This window comes from Taudactylus pleione, unplaced genomic scaffold (genome assembly GCF_031769625.1).
Source record: "Taudactylus pleione unplaced genomic scaffold, aTauple2 ptg000007l, whole genome shotgun sequence".
NCBI classification, from domain to species: Eukaryota; Metazoa; Chordata; class Amphibia; order Anura; family Myobatrachidae; genus Taudactylus; species Taudactylus pleione.
The window spans coordinates 5183089-5206246 of NW_028284410.1; the positions used below are offsets into that span (position 1 = coordinate 5183089).

Below are 23158 nucleotides of genomic sequence, written 5' to 3' on the forward strand. Positions count from 1 at the left end.
TGCACCTCACACTACCTGCTTCCCTCTCCCACACACCCTACACCTCACATTACCTGCTTCCCTCTCCCACACCTCCTGCACCTCACACTACCTGCCTTCCTCTCCCACACACCCTGCACCTCACATTACCTGCTTCCCTCGCCCACACCCTGCACCTCACACCTGCTTCCCTCGCCCACCTCCTGCACCTCACACTACCTGCTTCCCTCTCCCACACACCCTGCACCTCACATTACCTGCTTCCCTCGCCCACACCCTGCACCTCACACTACCTGCTGACCTCGCCCACCTCCTGCACCTCCCACTACCTGCTTCCCTCTCCCACACATCCTGCACCTCATATTGCCTGCTTCTCTCACCAACCCCCTGCACCTCACACTAGATGCTTCCCTCGCCCACCCCCTGCTCTTCACACTACCTGCTACCCTCACCCACCCCCTGCACCTCACACTACCTGCTTCCCTCTCCCACGCCCTGCACCTCACACTACCTACTTCCCACGCCCACGTCCTGCACCTCACACTACCTGCTGCCCTCTGCCACACACCCTGCACCTCACATTACCTACTTCCCTCACCCACCTCCTGCACCTCACACTACCTGCTTCCCTCGCCCACCTCCTGCACCTCACATTACCTGCTTCCCTCTCCCACACATCATGCACCTCATATTACCAGCTTCTCTCACCAACCCCCTGCACCTCACACTAGATGCTTCCCTCACCCACACCCTGCACCTCACACTACCTACTTCCCTCGCCCACCTCCTGCACCTCACACTACCTGCTTCCCTCTCCCACAGCTTGCACCTCACACTACCTGCTTCCCTCTCCCACGCCCTGCACCTCAAACTACCTGATTCAATCTGCCACACACCCTGCACCTCACATTACCTACTTCCCTCGCCCACACCCTGCACCTCACACAACATGCTTCCCTCGCCCACACACCCTGCACCTCACACTACCTGCTTCCCTCGCCCACCTCCCTGCACCTCACATTACCTACTTCCCTCTCCCAAACATCCTACACCTCACATTACCTGCTTCTCTCACCAACCCCCTGAACCTCACACTAGATGCTTCCCTCACCCACCCCCTGCACCTCACATTACCTACTTCCCTCGCCCACACCCTACACCTCACACTACCTGCTTCCCTCTCCCACACACCCTGCACCTCACACTACCTGCTTCCCTCGCCGACCTCCTGCACCTCACACTACCTGCTTCCCTCTCCCACACCCTGTACCTCACACTACCTGCTTCCCTCGCCCACACACCCTACACCTCACACTACCTGCTTCCCTCGCCCACACACCCTGCAACTCACACTATCTGCTTCCCTCGCCCACACACCCTGCACCTCACACTACCTGCTTCCCTCGCCCACCTCCTGCACCTCACATTACCTACTTCCCTCTCCCAAACATCCTACACCTCACATTACCTGCTTCTCTCACCAACCCCCTGAACCTCACACTAGATGCTTCCCTCACCCACCCCCTGCACCTCAAACTACCTGCTTCCCTCACCCACCCCCTGGACCTCACAATACCAGCTTCCCTCTCCCACACACCCTGCACCTCACACTATCTGCTTCCCTCACCCACACACCCTGCACCTCACACTACCTGCTTCTCTCACCAACCCCCTGCACCTCACACTACTTGCTTCCCTTACCCACCCCCTGCACCTCACACTACCTGCTTCCCTCTCCCACACCATGCAACTCACACTACCTGCTTCCCTCACCCGCCCCCTGCACCTCACTCTACCTGCTTCCCTCTCCAACAGCCTGCACCTCACACTGCCTACTTCCCTCTCCCACCCCCTGCACCTCACACTGCCTGTTTCCCTCTCCCACAGCTTGCACCTAACACTACCTGCTTCTCTCACCCACCCCCTGCACCTCACACTACCTGCTTCTCTCACCAACCCCCTGCACCTCACACTACCTGCTTCCCTCTCCCACACACCCTGCACCTCACACTACCTGCTTCTCTCACCCTCCTCCTGCACCTCACACTACCTGCTTCCCTCTCCCACACACCCTACATCTCACATTACCTGCTTCCCTCTCCCACACCTCCTGCACCTCACACTACCTGCCTTCCTCTCCCACACACCCTGCACCTCACATTACCTGCTTCCCTCGCCCACACCCTGCACCTCACACCTGCTTCCCTCGCCCACCTCCTGCACCTCACACTACCTGCTTCCCTCTCCCACACACCCTGCACCTCACATTACCTGCTTCCCTCGCCCACACCCTGCACCTCACACTACCTGCTGACCTCGCCCACCTCCTGCACCTCCCACTACCTGCTTCCCTCTCCCACACACCCTGCACCTCACACTACCTGCTTCCCTCACCCACCCCCTGCACCTCACACTACCTGCTTCCCTCACCCACCCCCTGCACCTCACACTACCTGCTTCCCTCTCCCACACCCTGCACCTCACACTACCTGCTTCCCTCACCCGCCCCCTGCACCTCACACTACCTGCTTCCCTCTCCCACACTACCTGCTTCTCTCACCCACCCCCTGCACCTCACACTACCTGCTTCCCTCTCCCACACACTCTACACCTCACATTACCTGCTTCCCTCTCCCACACCTCCTGCACCTCACACTACCTGCTTCCCTCTCCCACACACCCTGCACCTCACATTACCTGCTTACCTCGCCCACACCCTGCACCTCACACCTGCTTCCCTCGCCCACCTCCTGCACCTCACACTACCTGCTTCCCTCTCCCACACCCTGCACCTCACATTACCTGCTTCCCTCGCCCACACCCTGCACCTCACACTACCTGCTTCCCTCGCCCACCTCCTGCACCTCACACTACCTGCTTCCCTCTCCCACACACCCTGCACCTCACATTACCTGCTTCCCTCTCCCACAGACCCTGCACCTCACATTACCAGCTTCCCTCTCCCACACACCCTGCAGCTCACACTACCTGCTTCCCTCGCCGACCTCCTGCACCTCACACTACCTGCTTCCCTCTCCCACACCCTGCACCTCACATTACCTGCTTCCCTCTCCCACGTACCCTGCACCTCACACTACCTGCTTCCCTCGCCCACACACACTGTACCATACACTACCTGCTTCCCTCTCCCACACACCCTGCACCTCATACTATCTGCTTCCCTCGCCCACACACCCTGCACCTCACACTACCTGCTTCTCTCAACCCCCTGCACCTCACACTACCTGCTTCCCTCGCCCACCTCCTGCACCTCACATTACCTGCTTCCCTCTCCCACACATCCTGCACCTCACATTACCTGCTTCTCTCACCAACCCCCTGCACCTCACACTAGATGCTTCCCTCACCCACCCCCTGCACCTCACACTACCTGCTTCCCTCACCCACCCCCTGCACATCACACTAACTGCTTCCCTCTCCCATGCCCTGCACCTCACACTACCTGCTTCCCTCGCCCACCTCCTGCACCTCCCACTACCTACTTCCCTCTGCCACGCACCCTGCACCTCACATTACCTACTTCCCTCGCCCACACCCTGTACCTCAGACTACCTGCTTCCCTCGCCCACCTCCTGCACCTCACACTAATTGCTTCCCTCTCCCACACACTCTGCACCTCACATTACCTACTTCCCTTGCCCACACCCTGCACCTCACACTACCTGCTTCCCTCTCCCATACACCCTGCACCTCACACTACCTGCTTCCCTCGCCGACCTCCTGCACCTCACACTACCTGCTTCCCTCTCCCACACCCTGCACCTCACATTACCTGCTTCCCTCTCCCACACACCCTGCCCTCACACTACCTGCTTCCCTCGCCCACCTCCTGCACCTCACACTACCTGCTTCCCTCTCCCACACACTCTGCACATCACATTACCTACTTCCCTTGCCCACACCCTGCACCTCACGCTACCTGCTTCCCTCTCCCATACACCCTGCACCTCACACTACCTGCTTCCCTCGCCGACCTCCTGCACCTCACACTACCTGCTTCCCTCTCCCACACCCTGCACCTCACATTACCTGCTTCCCTCTCCCACACACCCTGCACCTCACACTACCTGCTTCCCTCTCCCACACACCCTGCACCTCACACTATCTGCTTCCCTCGCCCACAACCTGCACCTCACACTACCTGCTTCCCTCGCCCACAGACCCTGCACCTCACACTACCTGCTTCCCTCTCCCACACACCCTGCACCTCACACTATCTGCTTCCCTCGCCCACACTCCCTCCACCGCACACTGCCTGCTTCAGTCGCCCACCTCCTGCACCTCACATTACCTGCTTCCCTCTCCCACACATCCTACACCTCACATTACCTGCTTCTCTCACCAACCCCCTGCACTTCACACTAGATGCTTCCCTCACCCACCCCCTGCTTCCCTCACCCAACCCTTGCACGTCACACTACCTGCTTCCCTCTCCCACGCCCTGCACCTCACACTACCTGCTTCCCTCGCCCACCTCCTGGCCCTCACACTACCCGCTTCCCTCTCCCACACACCCTGCACATCACACTACCTGCTTCCCTCGCCCACCTCCTGCACCTCACACTACCTGCTTCCCTCTCCCACACACTCTGCACCTCACACTACCTACTTCCCTCGCCCACACCCTGAACCTCACACTACCTGCTTCCCTCTCCCACACACCCTGCTTCCCTCGCCGACCTCCTGCACCTCACACTACCTGCTTCTCTCTTCACACCCTGCACCTCACATTACCTGCTTCCCTCTCCCACACACCCTGCACCTCACTCTCCCACACACCCTGCACCTCACACTATCTGCTTCCCTCGCCCACACACCCTGCACCTCACACTAGCTGCTTCCCTTGCCCACACACCCAGCACCTCACACTACCTGCTTCCCTCGCCCACACACTCTGCACCTCACACTACCTGTTTCTCTCCCCAACTCCCTGCACCTCACACTACCTGCTTCCCTCTCCAACACCCTGCACCTCACACTACCTGCTTCCCTCACCCACCCCCTGCACCTCACACTACCTGCTTCCCTCTCCAACACCCTCCACCTCACACTACCTGCTTCCCTCACCCGCCCCCTGAACCTCACACTACCTGCTTCCTTCTCCCACGGTCTGCACCTCACAATACCTACTTCCCTCTCCCACCTCCTGCACCTCACACTGTTTCCCTCTCCCACGCCTGCACCTCACACTACCTGCTTCTCTCACCCACCCCCTGCACCTCACACTACCTGCTTCCCTCTCCCACGGCCTGCACCTCACACTAACTGCTTCTCTCACCCACCCCCTGCACCTCACACTACCTGATTCCCTCTCCCACACCCCCTGCACCTCACATTACCTGCTACCCTCTCCCACACCTCACACTACCTGCTTCCCTCACCCACCTCCTGCACCTCACACTACCTGCTTCCCTTTCCCACACACCCTGCACTTCACATTACCTGCTTCCCTCGCCCACACCCTGCTTCCCTTTCCCACACACCCTGCACCTCACATTACCTGCTTCCCTCGCCCACCTCCTGCACCTCACACTACCTGCTTCCCTCACCCACCTCCTGCACCTCACACTACCTGCTTCCCTCACCCACCTGCTGCACCTTACACCACCTGCTTCCCTCGCCCACCTCCTGCACCTCACATTACCTGCTTCCCTCTCCCACACATCCTGCACCTCATATTACCTGCTTCTCTCACCAACCCCCTGCACCTCACACTACTTGCTTCCCTCTCCAACACCCTCCACCTCACACTACCTGCTTCCCTCACCCGCCCCCTGAACCTCACACTACCTGCTTCCCTCACCCGCCCCCTGAACCTCACACTACCTACTTCCCTCTCCCACCTCCTGCACCTCACACTACCTGCTTCACTCTCCCACACACCCTGCTCCTCACATTACCTACTTCCCTCGCCCACACCCTGCACCTCACACTACCTGCTTCCCTCTCCCACACACCCTGCTTCCCTCGCCGACCTCCTGCACCTCACACTACCTGCTTCTCTCTCGACACCCTGCACCTCACATTACCTGCTTCCCTCACCCACCCCCTGCACCTCACACTACCTGCTTCCCTCTCCAACACCCTCCACCTCACACTACCTGCTTCCCTCACCCGCCCCCTGAACCTCACACTACCTGCTTCCCTCTCCCACGGTCTGCACCTCACACTACCTACTTCCCTCTCCCACCTCCTGCACCTCACACTACCTGCTTCCCTCACCCACCCCCTGCACCTCACACTACCTGCTTCCCTCTCCAACACCCTCCACCTCACACTACCTGCTTCCCTCACCCGCCCCCTGAACCTCACACTACCTGCTTCCCTCTCCCACGGTCTGCACCTCACACTACCTACTTCCCTCTCCCACCTCCTGCACCTCACACTACCTGCTTCACTCTCCCACACACCCTGCACCTCACACTATCTGCTTCCCTCGCCCACACACCCTGCACCTCACACTAGCTGCTTCCCTTGCCCACACACCCAGCACCTCACACTGCCTGCTTCCCTCTCCCACACCCTGCACCTCACACTATCTGCTTCCCTCGCCCACACACTCTGCACCTCACACTACCTGTTTCTCTCACCAACTCCCTGCACCTCACACTACCTGCTTCCCTCTCCAACACCCTGCACCTCACACTACCTGCTTCCCTCACCCACCCCCTGCACCTCACACTACCTGCTTCCCTCTCCAACACCCTCCACCTCACACTACCTGCTTCCCTCACCCGCCCCCTGAACCTCACACTACCTGCTTCCCTCTCCCACGGTCTGCACCTCACAATACCTACTTCCCTCTCCCACCTCCTGCACCTCACACTACCTGTTTCCCTCTCCCACGCCTGCACCTCACACTACCTGCTTCTCTCACCCACCCCCTGCACCTCACACTACCTGCTTCCCTCTCCCACGGCCTGCACCTCACACTAACTGCTTCTCTCACCCACCCCATGCACCTCACACTACCTGATTCCTCTCCCACACGCCCTGCACCTCACATTACCTGCTTCCCTCTCCCACACCTCACACTACCTGTTTCCCTCACCCACCTCCTGCACCTCACACTACCTGCTTCCCTTTCCCACACCCTGCACCTCATATTACCTGCTTCTCTCACCAACCCCCTGCACATCACACTACCTGCTTCCCTCGCCCACACCCTGCTTCCCTTTCCCACACACCCTGCACCTCACATTACCTTCTTCCCTCGCCCACCTCCTGCACCTCACACTACCTGCTTCCCTCACCCACCTCCTGCACCTCACACTACTTGCTTCCCTCACCCACCTGCTGCACCTCACACCACCTGCTTCCCTCGCCCACCTCCTGCACCTCACATTACCTGCTTCCCTCTCCCACACATCCTGCACCTCATATTACCTGCTTCCCTCTCCAACACCCTCCACCTCACACTACCTGCTTCCCTCACCCGCCCCCTGAACCTCACACTACCTGCTTCCCTCGCCCACCTCCTGCACCTCACACTACCTGCTTCCCTCTCCCACACACCCTGCTCCTCACATTACCTACTTCCCTCGCCCACACCCTGCACCTCACACTACCTGCTTCCCTCTCCCACACCCTGCTTCCCTCGCCAACCTCCTGCACCTCACACTACCTGCTTCTCTCTGCACACCCTGCACCTCACACTACCTGCTTCACTCTCCCACACACCCTGCACCTCACACTATCTGCTTCCCTCGCCCACACACCCTGCACCTCCCACTAGCTGCTTCCCTTGCCCACACACCCAGCACCTCACACTACCTGCTTCCCTCTCCCACACCCTGCACCTCACACTATCTGCTTCCCTCGCCCACACACTCTGCACCTCACACTACCTGTTTCTCTCACCAACTCCCTGCACCTCACACTACCTGCTTCACTCTCCCACACACCCTGCACCTCACACTATCTGCTTCCCTCGCCCACACACCCTGCACCTCCCACTAGCTGCTTCCCTTGCCCACACACCCAGCACCTCACACTACCTGCTTCCCTCTCCCACACCCTGCACCTCACACTATCTGCTTCCCTCGCCCACACACTCTGCACCTCACACTACCTGTTTCTCTCACCAACTCCCTGCACCTCACACTACCTGCTTCCCTCTCCAACACCCTGCACCTCACACTACCTGCTTCCCTCACCCACCCCCTGCACCTCACACTACCTGCTTCCCTCGCCCACCTCCTGCACCTCACACTACCTGCTTCCCTCTCCCACACACCCTGCTCCTCACATTACCTACTTCCCTCGCCCACACCCTGCTTCCCTTTCCCACACACCCTGCACCTCACATTACCTTCTTCCCTCACCCACCCCCTGCACCTCACACTACCTGCTTCCCTCACCCACCTCCTGCACCTCACACTACTTGCTTAACTCACCCACCTGCTGCACCTCACACCACCTGCTTCCCGCGCCCACCTCCTGCACCTCACATTACCTGCTTCCCTCTCCCACACATCCTGCACCTCATATTACCTGCTTCCCTCTCCAATACGCTCCACCTCACACTACCTGCTTCCCTCACCCGCCCCCTGAACCTCACACTACCTGCTTCCCTCGCCCACCTCCTGCACCTCACACTACCTGCTTCTCTCTCCCACACACCCTGCTCCTCACATTACCTACTTCCCTCGCCCACACCCTGCACCTCACACTACCTGCTTCCCTCTCCCACACCCTGCTTCCCTCGCCGACCTCCTGCACCTCACACTACCTGCTTCTCTCTGCACACCCTGCACCTCACACTACCTGCTTCACTCTCCCACACACCCTGCACCTCACACTATCTGCTTCCCTCGCCCACACACCCTGCACCTCCCACTAGCTGCTTCCCTTGCCCACACACCCAGCACCTCACACTACATGCTTCCCTCTCCCACACCCTGCACCTCACACTACCTGCTTCCCTCTCCCACACACTCTGCACATCACATTACCTACTTCCCTTGCCCACACCCTGCACCTCACGCTACCTGCTTCCCTCTCCCATACACCCTGCACCTCACACTACCTGCTTCCCTCGCCGACCTCCTGCACCTCACACTACCTGCTTCCCTCTCCCACACCCTGCACCTCACATTACCTGCTTCCCTCTCCCACACACCCTGCACCTCACACTACCTGCTTCCCTCTCCCACACACCCTGCACCTCACACTATCTGCTTCCCTCGCCCACAACCTGCACCTCACACTACCTGCTTCCCTCGCCCACAGACCCTGCACCTCACACTACCTGCTTCCCTCTCCCACACACCCTGCACCTCACACTATCTGCTTCCCTCGCCCACACTCCCTCCACCTCACACTGCCTGCTTCAGTCGCCCACCTCCTGCACCTCACATTACCTGCTTCCCTCTCCCACACATCCTACACCTCACATTACCTGCTTCTCTCACCAACCCCCTGCACTTCACACTAGATGCTTCCCTCACCCACCCCCTGCTTCCCTCACCCAACCCTTGCACCTCACACTACCTGCTTCCCTCTCCCACGCCCTGCACCTCACACTACCTGCTTCCCTCGCCCACCTCCTGGCCCTCACACTACCCGCTTCCCTCTCCCACACACCCTGCACATCACACTACCTGCTTCCCTCGCCCACCTCCTGCACCTCACACTACCTGCTTCCCTCTCCCACACACTCTGCACCTCACACTACCTACTTCCCTCGCCCACACCCTGAACCTCACACTACCTGCTTCCCTCTCCCACACACCCTGCTTCCCTCGCCGACCTCCTGCACCTCACACTACCTGCTTCTCTCTTCACACCCTGCACCTCACATTACCTGCTTCCCTCTCCCACACACCCTGCACCTCACTCTCCCACACACCCTGCACCTCACACTATCTGCTTCCCTCGCCCACACACCCTGCACCTCACACTAGCTGCTTCCCTTGCCCACACACCCAGCACCTCACACTACCTGCTTCCCTCGCCCACACACTCTGCACCTCACACTACCTGTTTCTCTCCCCAACTCCCTGCACCTCACACTACCTGCTTCCCTCTCCAACACCCTGCACCTCACACTACCTGCTTCCCTCACCCACCCCCTGCACCTCACACTACCTGCTTCCCTCTCCAACACCCTCCACCTCACACTACCTGCTTCCCTCACCCGCCCCCTGAACCTCACACTACCTGCTTCCCTCTCCCACGGTCTGCACCTCACACTACCTACTTCCCTCTCCCACCTCCTGCACCTCACACTACCTGCTTCACTCTCCCACACACCCTGCTCCTCACATTACCTACTTCCCTCGCCCACACCCTGCACCTCACACTACCTGCTTCCCTCTCCCACACACCCTGCTTCCCTCGCCGACCTCCTGCACCTCACACTACCTGCTTCTCTCTCGACACCCTGCACCTCACATTACCTGCTTCCCTCACCCACCCCCTGCACCTCACACTACCTGCTTCCCTCTCCAACACCCTCCACCTCACACTACCTGCTTCCCTCACCCGCCCCCTGAACCTCACACTACCTGCTTCCCTCTCCCACGGTCTGCACCTCACACTACCTACTTCCCTCTCCCACCTCCTGCACCTCACACTACCTGCTTCCCTCACCCACCCCCTGCACCTCACACTACCTGCTTCCCTCTCCAACACCCTCCACCTCACACTACCTGCTTCCCTCACCCGCCCCCTGAACCTCACACTACCTGCTTCCCTCTCCCACGGTCTGCACCTCACACTACCTACTTCCCTCTCCCACCTCCTGCACCTCACACTACCTGCTTCACTCTCCCACACACCCTGCACCTCACACTATCTGCTTCCCTCGCCCACACACCCTGCACCTCACACTAGCTGCTTCCCTTGCCCACACACCCAGCACCTCACACTGCCTGCTTCCCTCTCCCACACCCTGCACCTCACACTATCTGCTTCCCTCGCCCACACACTCTGCACCTCACACTACCTGTTTCTCTCACCAACTCCCTGCACCTCACACTACCTGCTTCCCTCTCCAACACCCTGCACCTCACACTACCTGCTTCCCTCACCCACCCCCTGCACCTCACACTACCTGCTTCCCTCTCCAACACCCTCCACCTCACACTACCTGCTTCCCTCACCCGCCCCCTGAACCTCACACTACCTGCTTCCCTCTCCCACGGTCTGCACCTCACAATACCTACTTCCCTCTCCCACCTCCTGCACCTCACACTACCTGTTTCCCTCTCCCACGCCTGCACCTCACACTACCTGCTTCTCTCACCCACCCCCTGCACCTCACACTACCTGCTTCCCTGTCCCACGGCCTGCACCTCACACTAACTGCTTCTCTCACCCACCCCCTGCACCTCACACTACCTGATTCCCTCTCCCACACGCCCTGCACCTCACATTACCTGCTTCCCTCTCCCACACCTCACACTACCTGTTTCCCTCACCCACCTCCTGCACCTCACACTACCTGCTTCCCTTTCCCACACCCTGCACCTCATATTACCTGCTTCTCTCACCAACCCCCTGCACATCACACTACCTGCTTCCCTCGCCCACACCCTGCTTCCCTTTCCCACACACCCTGCACCTCACATTACCTTCTTCCCTCGCCCACCTCCTGCACCTCACACTACCTGCTTCCCTCACCCACCTCCTGCACCTCACACTACTTGCTTCCCTCACCCACCTGCTGCACCTCACACCACCTGCTTCCCTCGCCCACCTCCTGCACCTCACATTACCTGCTTCCCTCTCCCACACATCCTGCACCTCATATTACCTGCTTCCCTCTCCAACACCCTCCACCTCACACTACCTGCTTCCCTCACCCGCCCCCTGAACCTCACACTACCTGCTTCCCTCGCCCACCTCCTGCACCTCACACTACCTGCTTCCCTCTCCCACACACCCTGCTCCTCACATTACCTACTTCCCTCGCCCACACCCTGCTTCCCTCTCCCACACCCTGCTTCCCTCGCCGACCTCCTGCACCTCACACTACCTGCTTCTCTCTGCACACCCTGCACCTCACACTACCTGCTTCACTCTCCCACACACCCTGCACCTCACACTATCTGCTTCCCTCGCCCACACACCCTGCACCTCCCACTAGCTGCTTCCCTTGCCCACACACCCAGCACCTCACACTACCTGCTTCCCTCTCCCACACCCTGCACCTCACACTATCTGCTTCCCTCGCCCACACACTCTGCACCTCACACTACCTGTTTCTCTCACCAACTCCCTGCACCTCACACTACCTGCTTCACTCTCCCACACACCCTGCACCTCACACTATCTGCTTCCCTCGCCCACACACCCTGCACCTCCCACTAGCTGCTTCCCTTGCCCACACACCCAGCACCTCACACTACCTGCTTCCCTCTCCCACACCCTGCACCTCACACTATCTGCTTCCCTCGCCCACACACTCTGCACCTCACACTACCTGTTTCTCTCACCAACTCCCTGCACCTCACACTACCTGCTTCCCTCTCCAACACCCTGCACCTCACACTACCTGCTTCCCTCACCCACCCCCTGCACCTCACACTACCTGCTTCCCTCGCCCACCTCCTGCACCTCACACTACCTGCTTCCCTCTCCCACACACCCTGCTCCTCACATTACCTACTTCCCTCGCCCACACCCTGCTTCCCTTTCCCACACACCCTGCACCTCACATTACCTTCTTCCCTCACCCACCCCCTGCACCTCACACTACCTGCTTCCCTCACCCACCTCCTGCACCTCACACTACTTGCTTCCCTCACCCACCTGCTGCACCTCACACCACCTGCTTCCCGCGCCCACCTCCTGCACCTCACATTACCTGCTTCCCTCTCCCACACATCCTGCACCTCATATTACCTGCTTCCCTCTCCAACACCCTCCACCTCACACTACCTGCTTCCCTCACCCGCCCCCTGAACCTCACACTACCTGCTTCCCTCGCCAACCTCCTGCACCTCACACTACCTGCTTCTCTCTCCCACACACCCTGCTCCTCACATTACCTACTTCCCTCGCCCACACCCTGCACCTCACACTACCTGCTTCCCTCTCCCACACCCTGCTTCCCTCGCCGACCTCCTGCACCTCACACTACCTGCTTCTCTCTGCACACCCTGCACCTCACACTACCTGCTTCACTCTCCCACACACCCTGCACCTCACACTATCTGCTTCCCTCGCCCACACACCCTGCACCTCCCACTAGCTGCTTCCCTTGCCCACACACCCAGCACCTCACACTACCTGCTTCCCTCTCCCACACCCTGCACCTCACACTATCTGCTTCCCTCGCCCACACACTCTGCACCTCACACTACCTGTTTCTCTCACCAACTCCCTGCACCTCACACTACCTGCTTCACTCTCCCACACACCCTGCACCTCACACTATCTGCTTCCCTCGCCCACACACCCTGCACCTCCCACTAGCTGCTTCCCTTGCCCACACACCCAGCACCTCACACTACCTGCTTCCCTCTCCCACACCCTGCACCTCACACTATCTGCTTCCCTCGCCCACACACTCTGCACCTCACACTACCTGTTTCTCTCACCAACTCCCTGCACCTCACACTACCTGCTTCCCTCTCCAACACCCTGCACCTCACACTACCTGCTTCCCTCACCCACCCCCTGCACCTCACACTACCTGCTTCCCTCTCCCACGGTCTGCACCTCACACTACCTACTTCCCTCTCCCACCTCCTGCACCTCACACTACCTGCTTCCCTCTCCAACACCCTCCACCTCACACTACCTGCTTCCCTCACCCGCCCCCTGAACCTCACACTACCTGCTTCCCTCGCCCACCTCCTGCACCTCACACTACCTGCTTCCCTCTCCCACACACCCTGCTCCTCACACTACCTGCTTCCCTCGCCCACACCCTGCTTCCCTTTCCCACACACCCTGCACCTCACATTACCTTCTTCCCTCACCCACCCCCTGCACCTCACACTACCTGCTTCCCTCACCCACCTCCTGCACCTCACACTACTTGCTTCCCTCACCCACCTGCTGCACCTCACACCACCTGCTTCCCTCGCCCACCTCCTGCACCTCACATTACCTGCTTCCCTCTCCCACACATCCTGCACCTCATATTACCTGCTTCCCTCTCCAACACCCTCCACCTCACACTACCTGCTTCCCTCACCCGCCCCCTGAACCTCACACTACCTGCTTCCCTCGCCCACCTCCTGCACCTCACACTACCTGCTTCCCTCTCCCACACACCCTGCTCCTCACATTACCTACTTCCCTCGCCCACACCCTGCACCTCACACTACCTGCTTCCCTCTCCCACACCCTGCTTCCCTCGCCGACCTCCTGCACCTCACACTACCTGCTTCTCCCTGCACACCCTGCACCTCCCACTAGCTGCTTCCCTTGCCCACACACCCAGCACCTCACACTACCTGCTTCCCTCTCCCACACCCTGCACCTCACACTATCTGCTTCCCTCGCCCACACACTCTGCACCTCACACTACCTGTTTCTCTCACCAACTCCCTGCACCTCACACTACCTGCTTCACTCTCCCACACACCCTGCACCTCACACTATCTGCTTCCCTCGCCCACACACCCTGCACCTCCCACTAGCTGCTTCCCTTGCCCACACACCCAGCACCTCACACTACCTGCTTCCCTCTCCCACACCCTGCACCTCACACTATCTGCTTCCCTCGCCCACACACTCTGCACCTCACACTACCTGTTTCTCTCACCAACTCCCTGCACCTCACACTACCTGCTTCCCTCTCCAACACCCTGCACCTCACACTACCTGCTTCCCTCACCCACCCCCTGCACCTCACACTACCTGCTTCCCTCTCCCACGGTCTGCACCTCACACTACCTACTTCCCTCTCCCACCTCCTGCACCTCACACTACCTGCTTCCCTCTCCAACACCCTCCACCTCACACTACCTGCTTCCCTCACCCGCCCCCTGAACCTCACACTACCTGCTTCCCTCTCCCACGGTCTGCACCTCACACTACCTACTTCCCTCTCCCACCTCCTGCACCTCACACTACCTGTTTGAAGTAGCGTTATTTAGGAGCTGATTGGTTAGAGCACAATTTAAGATTAGTAATGAATAATAAGATAAATCTGGGCCAAAGATTTCCGTTTTTTGGGGATCCAGGAAGGTTTATCCACTTTTTCATGCACTTCTCCCAGTTTGCATTTTGTAGAAAAATTGCACACACTCCGGGAAACAGATCTCGAATTTCTTGGGAGTGCGCATTTGTGCGATGATTGCGAGTTTCATTAAACAAACTCGCTCCTAATTGGGTTGCCTGAAGACCTCTGAGATGTATCAGGCTTATGTAACCACTGGGTGTGGCGGCCAGATCCCCTTCAGCAACAGGACCCTAACGTGTTACCCATGAGACATATAAGAGGCTTTGCGTCTGCGCACCTCTCTCACCTTCCCTTTAAGAGCCGCACAATAACTAGACAGATAGACGCCATGTGATTGGCTGGGCCCGAAACCTAGCAACCGAGCAGCGGCGTCTGCGGCCTGAGACACCGGAGAGTGCGGGCATCCGAAGACTCGTATCCGCTCCCGGTGACCTCCAGCCAGCTAGCCCTCCTCTCCCTCATCACTGTCAGGGGCCATAGCCTCTCACCCCAGCCTCCTCCCGTCACCCTGCGCCCCGCTCTCTCTCCGGCCGCCCAGCCATGTCTCTCCGCACTCTGCCGCTGCTCTTTATCAACCTGGGAGGGGAGATGCTGTATATCCTGGACCAGCGGCTGCGAGCGCAGAACATCCCCCCGGATAAGGCTAAGAAAGGTGAGTGTGAGTGCACAGGGTAATATGGCTGCTCCCCGCCGGCCCCCAGAGGCAGCAGCGGTGTACATGCCGGAGCCGGAATACCTGGCGATGGTGGGGGGGCTGCCTCCCAGCAGAGGGGCCTATGCGGGCTCCACGATCGCTGTGTGAGCTCGGTGAGCAGCGCTAGCGGGCTATAGTGATATAAAAAAACTGTCCAGATATAATCACCTGACCCCAGTGCTAGGGCTAAACCCGGTGGGAATAAAAATCCGTTGTTATTAATTCTTCTTTATTTATTTTCCTTGTAGAGGTGGTGGGGGGGGGTAATTCGGTAAAGTGCCACATGTAGAAATCACCGCTTTTTCTTTGTTTTTATTTTGGTGGTTGTGGCTAAAATGCTTACCTACTGTATACGCCTGTGGTGTGTGCCTATAAAATAATGGGTACATAATGCAATCTGACGGACTTTAAACACCGAATTATTACATTTTCCAAATCTGTCATATTGCGCCGTTTACCCATTAATAAGCTTAAGCTAGGTACACACTTGTCCAATTCTCATCCAACTTCAGGACCAACTGGTTTGTCAGACATTGGTAGAGTGTGTATGCTCACAAGACCTCTGGTTTCATACAATCTTAGTCTTGTGGGCTTGTGAAAAGATTTTTAAACCTTCTCAAAAAACAGGTTTATTAATAAGGAAGTTTCAAGCGGCACTGCCGTTACAGGCACCCTGCTAGCCAAATGCACAGAGCTCTGTGTCGGCCGCACTGCTCGCACACCCCTAGATACGGCCCTGTTTGAGTGTTTCTGCCCAATTACCTCTGTCCACAGCGTATGGCCATGACTTGGCAGCAGTTATCGCTATCTTGGGCATGAGAACCTCCAGCATGCCCGACAGATGTGATAATTGCTGCTTAGATCTGGCAGCGAATATACTCACCATCAAACAGACCAGTTATCTGACAGTGTATGGCAATGTCACATAATTGATCTGCAGTGTTTATTCTAGCACTCTGCACCTGTCACAACCCCTGCTCTTGCTCTTTCCTGCCTAGGGCGTCACTCTCTGCTCTGATGCTTCTAACACACTCAGCTAATACAACAAACTACTGAGCTACAAACCGGAGTGTGTTAAGGTACCTACACACTAGGCGATATATTACACAATTTGACCGATTTTGACGCATTGGAACAACAAATCGTGTAAAATATGTGTCTACTCATGATGCGCGTACCCGCTGGCCGTACATCGCATCTTCAGATCTTGCTGGTAAGATCTGCCAATTTGGGGCACTATGCACTGGGAAAAGTTAAGGATGCACGATAGATTGTTTGTCACATTGGACACTTTTTAACACCAAATCGTGTCCAGGATTGCCGGGGGAGAGTTCAAGGAAATCGGACACGAGATCGCATCGTGACCACATCGCATAGTGTGTTGGCACCTTTAAAAGCACCAGAGCAGAGAGCGACACCCCAGGCAGGAAAGAGCAAGAGCACGGGTTGTGACAGGTGCACAGTGCTAGAAGGAACACTAATGGCAAATGTAATAGGGTGAAAGTTTAGCAGTAAACCATACACAAGCGGCTATGCATATCTGTCCTTCTCTGATGCAAATGCAGAAGGAGGTGTCAGACGACACCTTGCTGCATTTGCGATCCCAGCACTGCGATCAACGTAGCAGGCTGGGATTACCATTGTGACCTGTGGTTGCTCCTTTGGTCAGGCTGCGGGAGCTGAAGCTTACCTGCAGCCTGACCTGTTGCTCATTCCAGTGGGTTGTAGCCATTCAATAATGAAGTTCAGTGGGTTTTAACTAGTTACTAATTTTAATGAACTTTTGGTTCCTTGATGACTGTGCATTATTGACTAAGGCAGCTCCTGTGGCAAGAGAGTTGCTTAGTAACAGGGATGTACTGAAAGTCAGCAGGCTCCTATGACTGAGTTGAATTTACACTGCGATTAAAGCAATTTCCCTGCTACTAAATTGTGCAAGCTAGATCCCTCGACCTATGTGTGATTGCTCAGTCTGTATTTTATTTTAGTTCTCCGTGACAATCTTTAGTTATACTTAATCTGTCCACTTATATGCTGCTCACGGGTATTTTTCCAGCAGCCACAGACAATGCCTACAGCTGGGCATACACTGTGACCTAAAATGTCTGTCAGACCAATAAACATTTTATTTGACAAGCTCAAAGCGATCAATTATTGTGGCAATGCACTGAGATATTTCACGGCATTTATGGCCACAACATCTGCGTTCCTCTCCTGTGTAGGAACAGGGAAAATGTTGGGCGTTATGCCGGCCAGATGCGGCCGACCAATTATCGGATCTATCGGACATGCTGGATGATTCTGCATGTCTGACATGATGATTATTGATCAGTCGCAGCAATACACTGTTCTTATAGGCCCGATCAGAAGATTATCTGCTGATTGGGCCGATAATTGGACAGTGTATGCCCAGCATTACCAATGCAGTTTAGGATATCTCTTTTAGCACTTCACCCTCCTCTCTTTACCTCAGCAGTCTGTGTGAACCAAAATGCAGTTCCTATTAATGATTCAACCCCTGAAATATGCGAAGTGTGTGTGTGTGTGTGTGTGTGTGTGTGTGTGTGTGTGTGTGTGTGTGTGTGTAAAAAGTAACCTTTTTGCACTGGTTGGCAGTGAGAGTAGTCTTACCACTTGTCAGGCCAGTCAGTTGTAAATCTATACATGCATGAGCCGGCTCCATGGTTCCCACATGCGCATTGGGACTGGAAGACTGAACTTGCACTTCTAGTTCTATAAAATGTAATTTTTTTTTTCTTTACTGAAATGTAAAGAATACAGAAAATTGAAGAAAAATATTTTTTATTTCAATAATGAAGCATTTTTTCCTATAGGTACCACACCCCCACTGACACTATCCTGATAGGAGTACAGCACTGACTTGTCAGTGAAGAAAATTGTCTGTTTAAATGCATTTATTCTTTAGTTATGGCACTTATATATTTAATCTACATAATTTGATTCGCCATTTTCTTTTTTCTGACCTTCGTCTCCAAAGATGACTGGACAGATCAGGAAAGGAAACGAGGTATGGGGTGCTTTAGACAATATGGCTCCTCTTTAAGTCTCTTCTAATGGCTTGTTGCATCTTACCGTTGCTCTAAAGTGCTATGCTTAATTGTTAATTTAGCTAGAATTAATTTAGTGCATTTGGCTGTAATGTACTGTTACTGCCCATATATTTTTTTTCATAGTGCAATAAAATCCAGCAAAATGCTTTGCACAATGCTGAATTGCAATGTTTTCATTGACAGAGGTCCCATAAAATTGTGAAAAAGCAGAATGAATACATTCTGTGGCAAGGCATTTTACAGAACACAAAAATTTAAGTACAAAGGTAAAACATGTTAAGTGATGTTTACGAACATTGCTCAAAGGTATCCTGTACACTTCTGCGGAGATGTGTGCGTGCTGTTATGTGAATCAATTCTCACGTCGCCCCTGGAACCTACCCCTACAGGGTCTCTCTGAGGGAGTCGGCATCTATGAGTTGAAGACAGAGACTGCACATGGAGTGTAAATGTGATAGAACTTTTATTACCCAGGGATCAAAAATCCTTATCACATCTGCATTAAAAACAGTTGATGCAGAATTCTTAGGCTGGGTATACATTAGACGATATTTTTGACGAATTGTTCTGATCCGCCTCAAAACTATATATTTGGCACATCGTCTAATATTTTCCCACGATTACGCGCTCCCGCGGGTTGCATGTGGTATCGTGTGATTGGGCGTGCCGCACGGCCAATCACACTATCGTATGCGGGGCTGTGCAGTGTACATAAGGACGGAACAAGTTATAGTTCTGTCGTTCATTACATCAGGTAATGTGTACCGGCAATCTTGCATGGTCCAGGACGAAGGTAAATCGCCCCGACCATAGACAAGATTGTCAGTTTGTCTAGTGTGTTAATTGAAATTTAAACCTGTGGACAACCTATTATTGCACAGTGAAGGTTATTTGATAACTCAGTGGCCAGTAAGTTTCTGTGTTGCTCTAATTTTGAGGAGTACATCCTTTACATACCTTTGTCATTTTTTTCAAACAGTCATTGTAAATTCACTCTGCATGAACTTTTGTGGTGCAGCTGGGAATGCGTATGGCTTTACCACTTTTGGACCACCACCTTAACTCAATTCAACCTTTGTATTTTTCTTCCTCTAATAATGCTTAGTATCCTCTTAATTGTGTCTTAAATTAATCATGAGTGAGGGTACATTGACGCTGTCTTTAACATTTGCGTAAATTTTGAATATTTAAAAAAATCAAGATCAGAACTGCGCTATAAAAAAATACAGTACAGTGCTTTAATATGATATGGCAGAAATTAGTTCAAGTCGGGAAACCTATAGAGGTATACATTTTTTTTCTTTTTTTATTTTTTTTTCTTTTTTTAAATTAAAACAATAATCTAAAATAACAAACACAGTATAGAGCTGATGGAAAATTAAGAAAAGTTAAGCCTGCATAAACCGTCAGTACAAGGAAGGCACAGTTTCTAGCAAAATTCTATAAATATCAAAATAAATTTTTCTCCTTCTAGGGTAACTCGCCCATAGAATGTGTCTAAATCACGCTGTTAGCTGACAGGTGTCCGCTAGCAAGGCAATATTCCGCTGTGTATGGAACCTTCAGCGTCTCAGGCTCTGAACTGTGGCCCTGATTCAGAGCCGGATGCTCTGACAGAGCGCTCGCTCTGAATCATGACTGGGCTATTTTTTTTATTTTTTTTCTAGAACGGCCTCCTGGCCGCTCTCATAGCTGTGAGTGACCACCCACAGCTGTAGCGAGCGGCCAGGAAGATGGTCGCGATGGTCAAGACCATCGGGCTTGCGACGAAAGCCTTGTGGATAGGGTCTTGTTGCCGCAAGCCCCAGAGAGATTTTGGCTCTAACGGAGCCGAAATCTCTCCAACTGACATCTCTCGTGATGTCAGTGGGGCCGCCCCCAAACGGAGGCGTTCACATGGGAACGCCTCCGTTTGGGCAGCCACTCCCCAGGCCCGCCCACCAAAGGGGGCGTGCTGTCACTCAACATCGACAGCACGCCCCCTTTGGTACGAGACCCGGAGCGACTGATTGCCTGTTGCTGTCCGGGTCTCGCACATGCGCTCCGTCGTGCGCATGTGCTCTGGGCCACCATCGACTTGGTTGCGTGCACTCAGCGCTTGCGACCGGGTCTGAATCAGGCCCTGTGCCCACATGCTGGATGTCTCTGACCGCTGTAATCTCCCATAGGAAGTTTCAAAGTAACAATGGAAAGCTGTAACCTCCAATTGAATATGTAGGAAAAAATGGGGGTTCTTTGACACAGTTTGGCCCAATATTTTGGGGCCTATTTTGGGATGGAGAGCCATCCCTCCACTAGAACCACAGCCCATAAGTAGAGTAGAACGTGCAACAGACTGAAATGCTGTGTGTGGTGGATTTAAACATTAACTTCGTTATGTGATAAAGACAGTCATAGGACTGCATTACCATTAACAGGAGTAGTCTGCACTCACTCCAGAGAATGGTGGTCTTATATTTTCTGTACTGCCAGATGCCAGCGCTGCTGTTTACTAATGCTGTTCCCCAAGAGTGCAGTATATTTTGTCAACTTTCATAATGTTGACATGGTTGTAATGTCTACATTGACCACGTCGACACTGATAAGATGCCGTCATGATTAGAATGTCACAAAAACGTCCCGGTGCCTTACCTGGTATGAGTGGTCCGGTGGTGACGTCATGATGACTTCCGGCTCATCCTGTGGAGTCTCCAGTGTTTTTAGTATCCCTATTCTCCCCTCCTGTAGCCTAATCCTAACCCGCTGGTCCCTGTAAAATGTCGATATGTTGCATGTGGACATTCTGCAGATGCTGACATGTTCACTGTTGACATTTCAACAATGTTGACATTATGGGGTCAATTCAATTACCTGCAAATCCCCCTCTGTACGCTGCACTTACGGTACCTCTGGATGTGTAGATTTTTGTCTGCAGCCCAATAGGGCGGCAAGCAAAATGAGTCTGGGGCGAGTTGCTCTGCCATTACAATGACAACTCCTCACCCCCCCCCCCATTCCCCTTGCAATTTTCTTTCTGAATTGACCCCAAAGACTGCATCCCTTCCCCAAATGTATAAGCGGCTGTCTCCTGCTCTGTGCCAGCTTCCACAGTGTACTCCAGAATAATTTATAGTTCCAGGTAATGAAGTCATTCCAGACTTGCAGCTTTATGGGAAGAAATTTAATGTTTGTAGCTACTAAGGGGCCTATTATAAATGGGTTTTATCATTCACGAGTGATAAAACTCTTTGCGTATGATAATGGTGCTTCAGCCAATCCGCTCCCAACTGTCATATGTTTGAAAAATGACAGTGGGGAGCTGATTGGCTAAAGCATCATTTATCTTACGCAACAGGTTTTAAAACGTTGTATATGATAAACCTTGTTAATAAATAGGCCTCTAATATATATAACTTATTACATATGAAATATGTGATGTCCTGCATTTGGCAATACCACTCACATTATGAATCTTAATTTGTCATTAAATTAAATGCAAAATTTATGTCTATGTATACGGTTACCTTTTTGTATATTACATTCATTTGTTTAAAACCACTTTATTTTACACTCTTACAAATAAAGAATCAGTGAATGTTTCTCTGAAGCTGGGTACACATTTAAAGATGTGTACCCAGATGACCTTATCGTGCGACGGGTCCCAGCATCGGCAAGTGCATACACCCTTGCCGATGTTGGCAGTGGGGGCAATGCTACATTCGGCAGCATGGCCCTTGCTGATTTTGCCCGTCTGATCTGCATTGAGAGTACGCACTAAACAATGTTGCCGACATGTCGTCCGGCCGGATCAGACGACATATTGTCTAGTGTGTACCAGGCATGAGTTCTTAATCCATGTTATCCGTACACCGTAACACTTGGGTATAAATGTATTTATTAATTTGTGGCCTAGAACATCATGTAAAAATAATGCACACTATTAATATGTTAGACATCGTAAATTACAAATCTCTTGGAGCAAAGTGGAAACACAACTACTATGGTTATTAAAATTAATGTTTCTATTTTTTCATCAGATACTGTACAATATTACTATACACAATACTATTTTTGACTATTGCTATGAATATGTTTAAAGTATTAATAACTAACTATGCCAATATAGGTGCTTCATTATCAGTGATATGCCTATAATTAAGTCAGAAATTGGTATTAACATTGTGACATGTAAAATATTATATAATGGGCTATCGTGTCTGTCTAGCACATGTGCACGCCCCCTGCTGACTGTCCCTACCAACTTGGAGTTGC

General features: G+C 54.2%; 1 protein-coding gene across 1 annotated transcript in view; it reads left to right on the top strand.

Annotated features, from left to right (window-relative positions):
- The first annotated feature begins 15408 nt into the window (after positions 1 to 15408).
- The window catches only part of OSCP1 (organic solute carrier partner 1), a 36536-nt gene continuing 28786 nt past the window's right edge, over positions 15409 to 23158 (top strand). Inside the window, exon 1 of the mRNA XM_088460418.1 lies at positions 15409 to 15794. Within this exon, the coding sequence (XP_088316544.1) occupies positions 15683 to 15794 (112 nt within the window). The 5' untranslated portion in view covers positions 15409 to 15682. The remainder of the gene's footprint in view (positions 15795 to 23158) is intronic.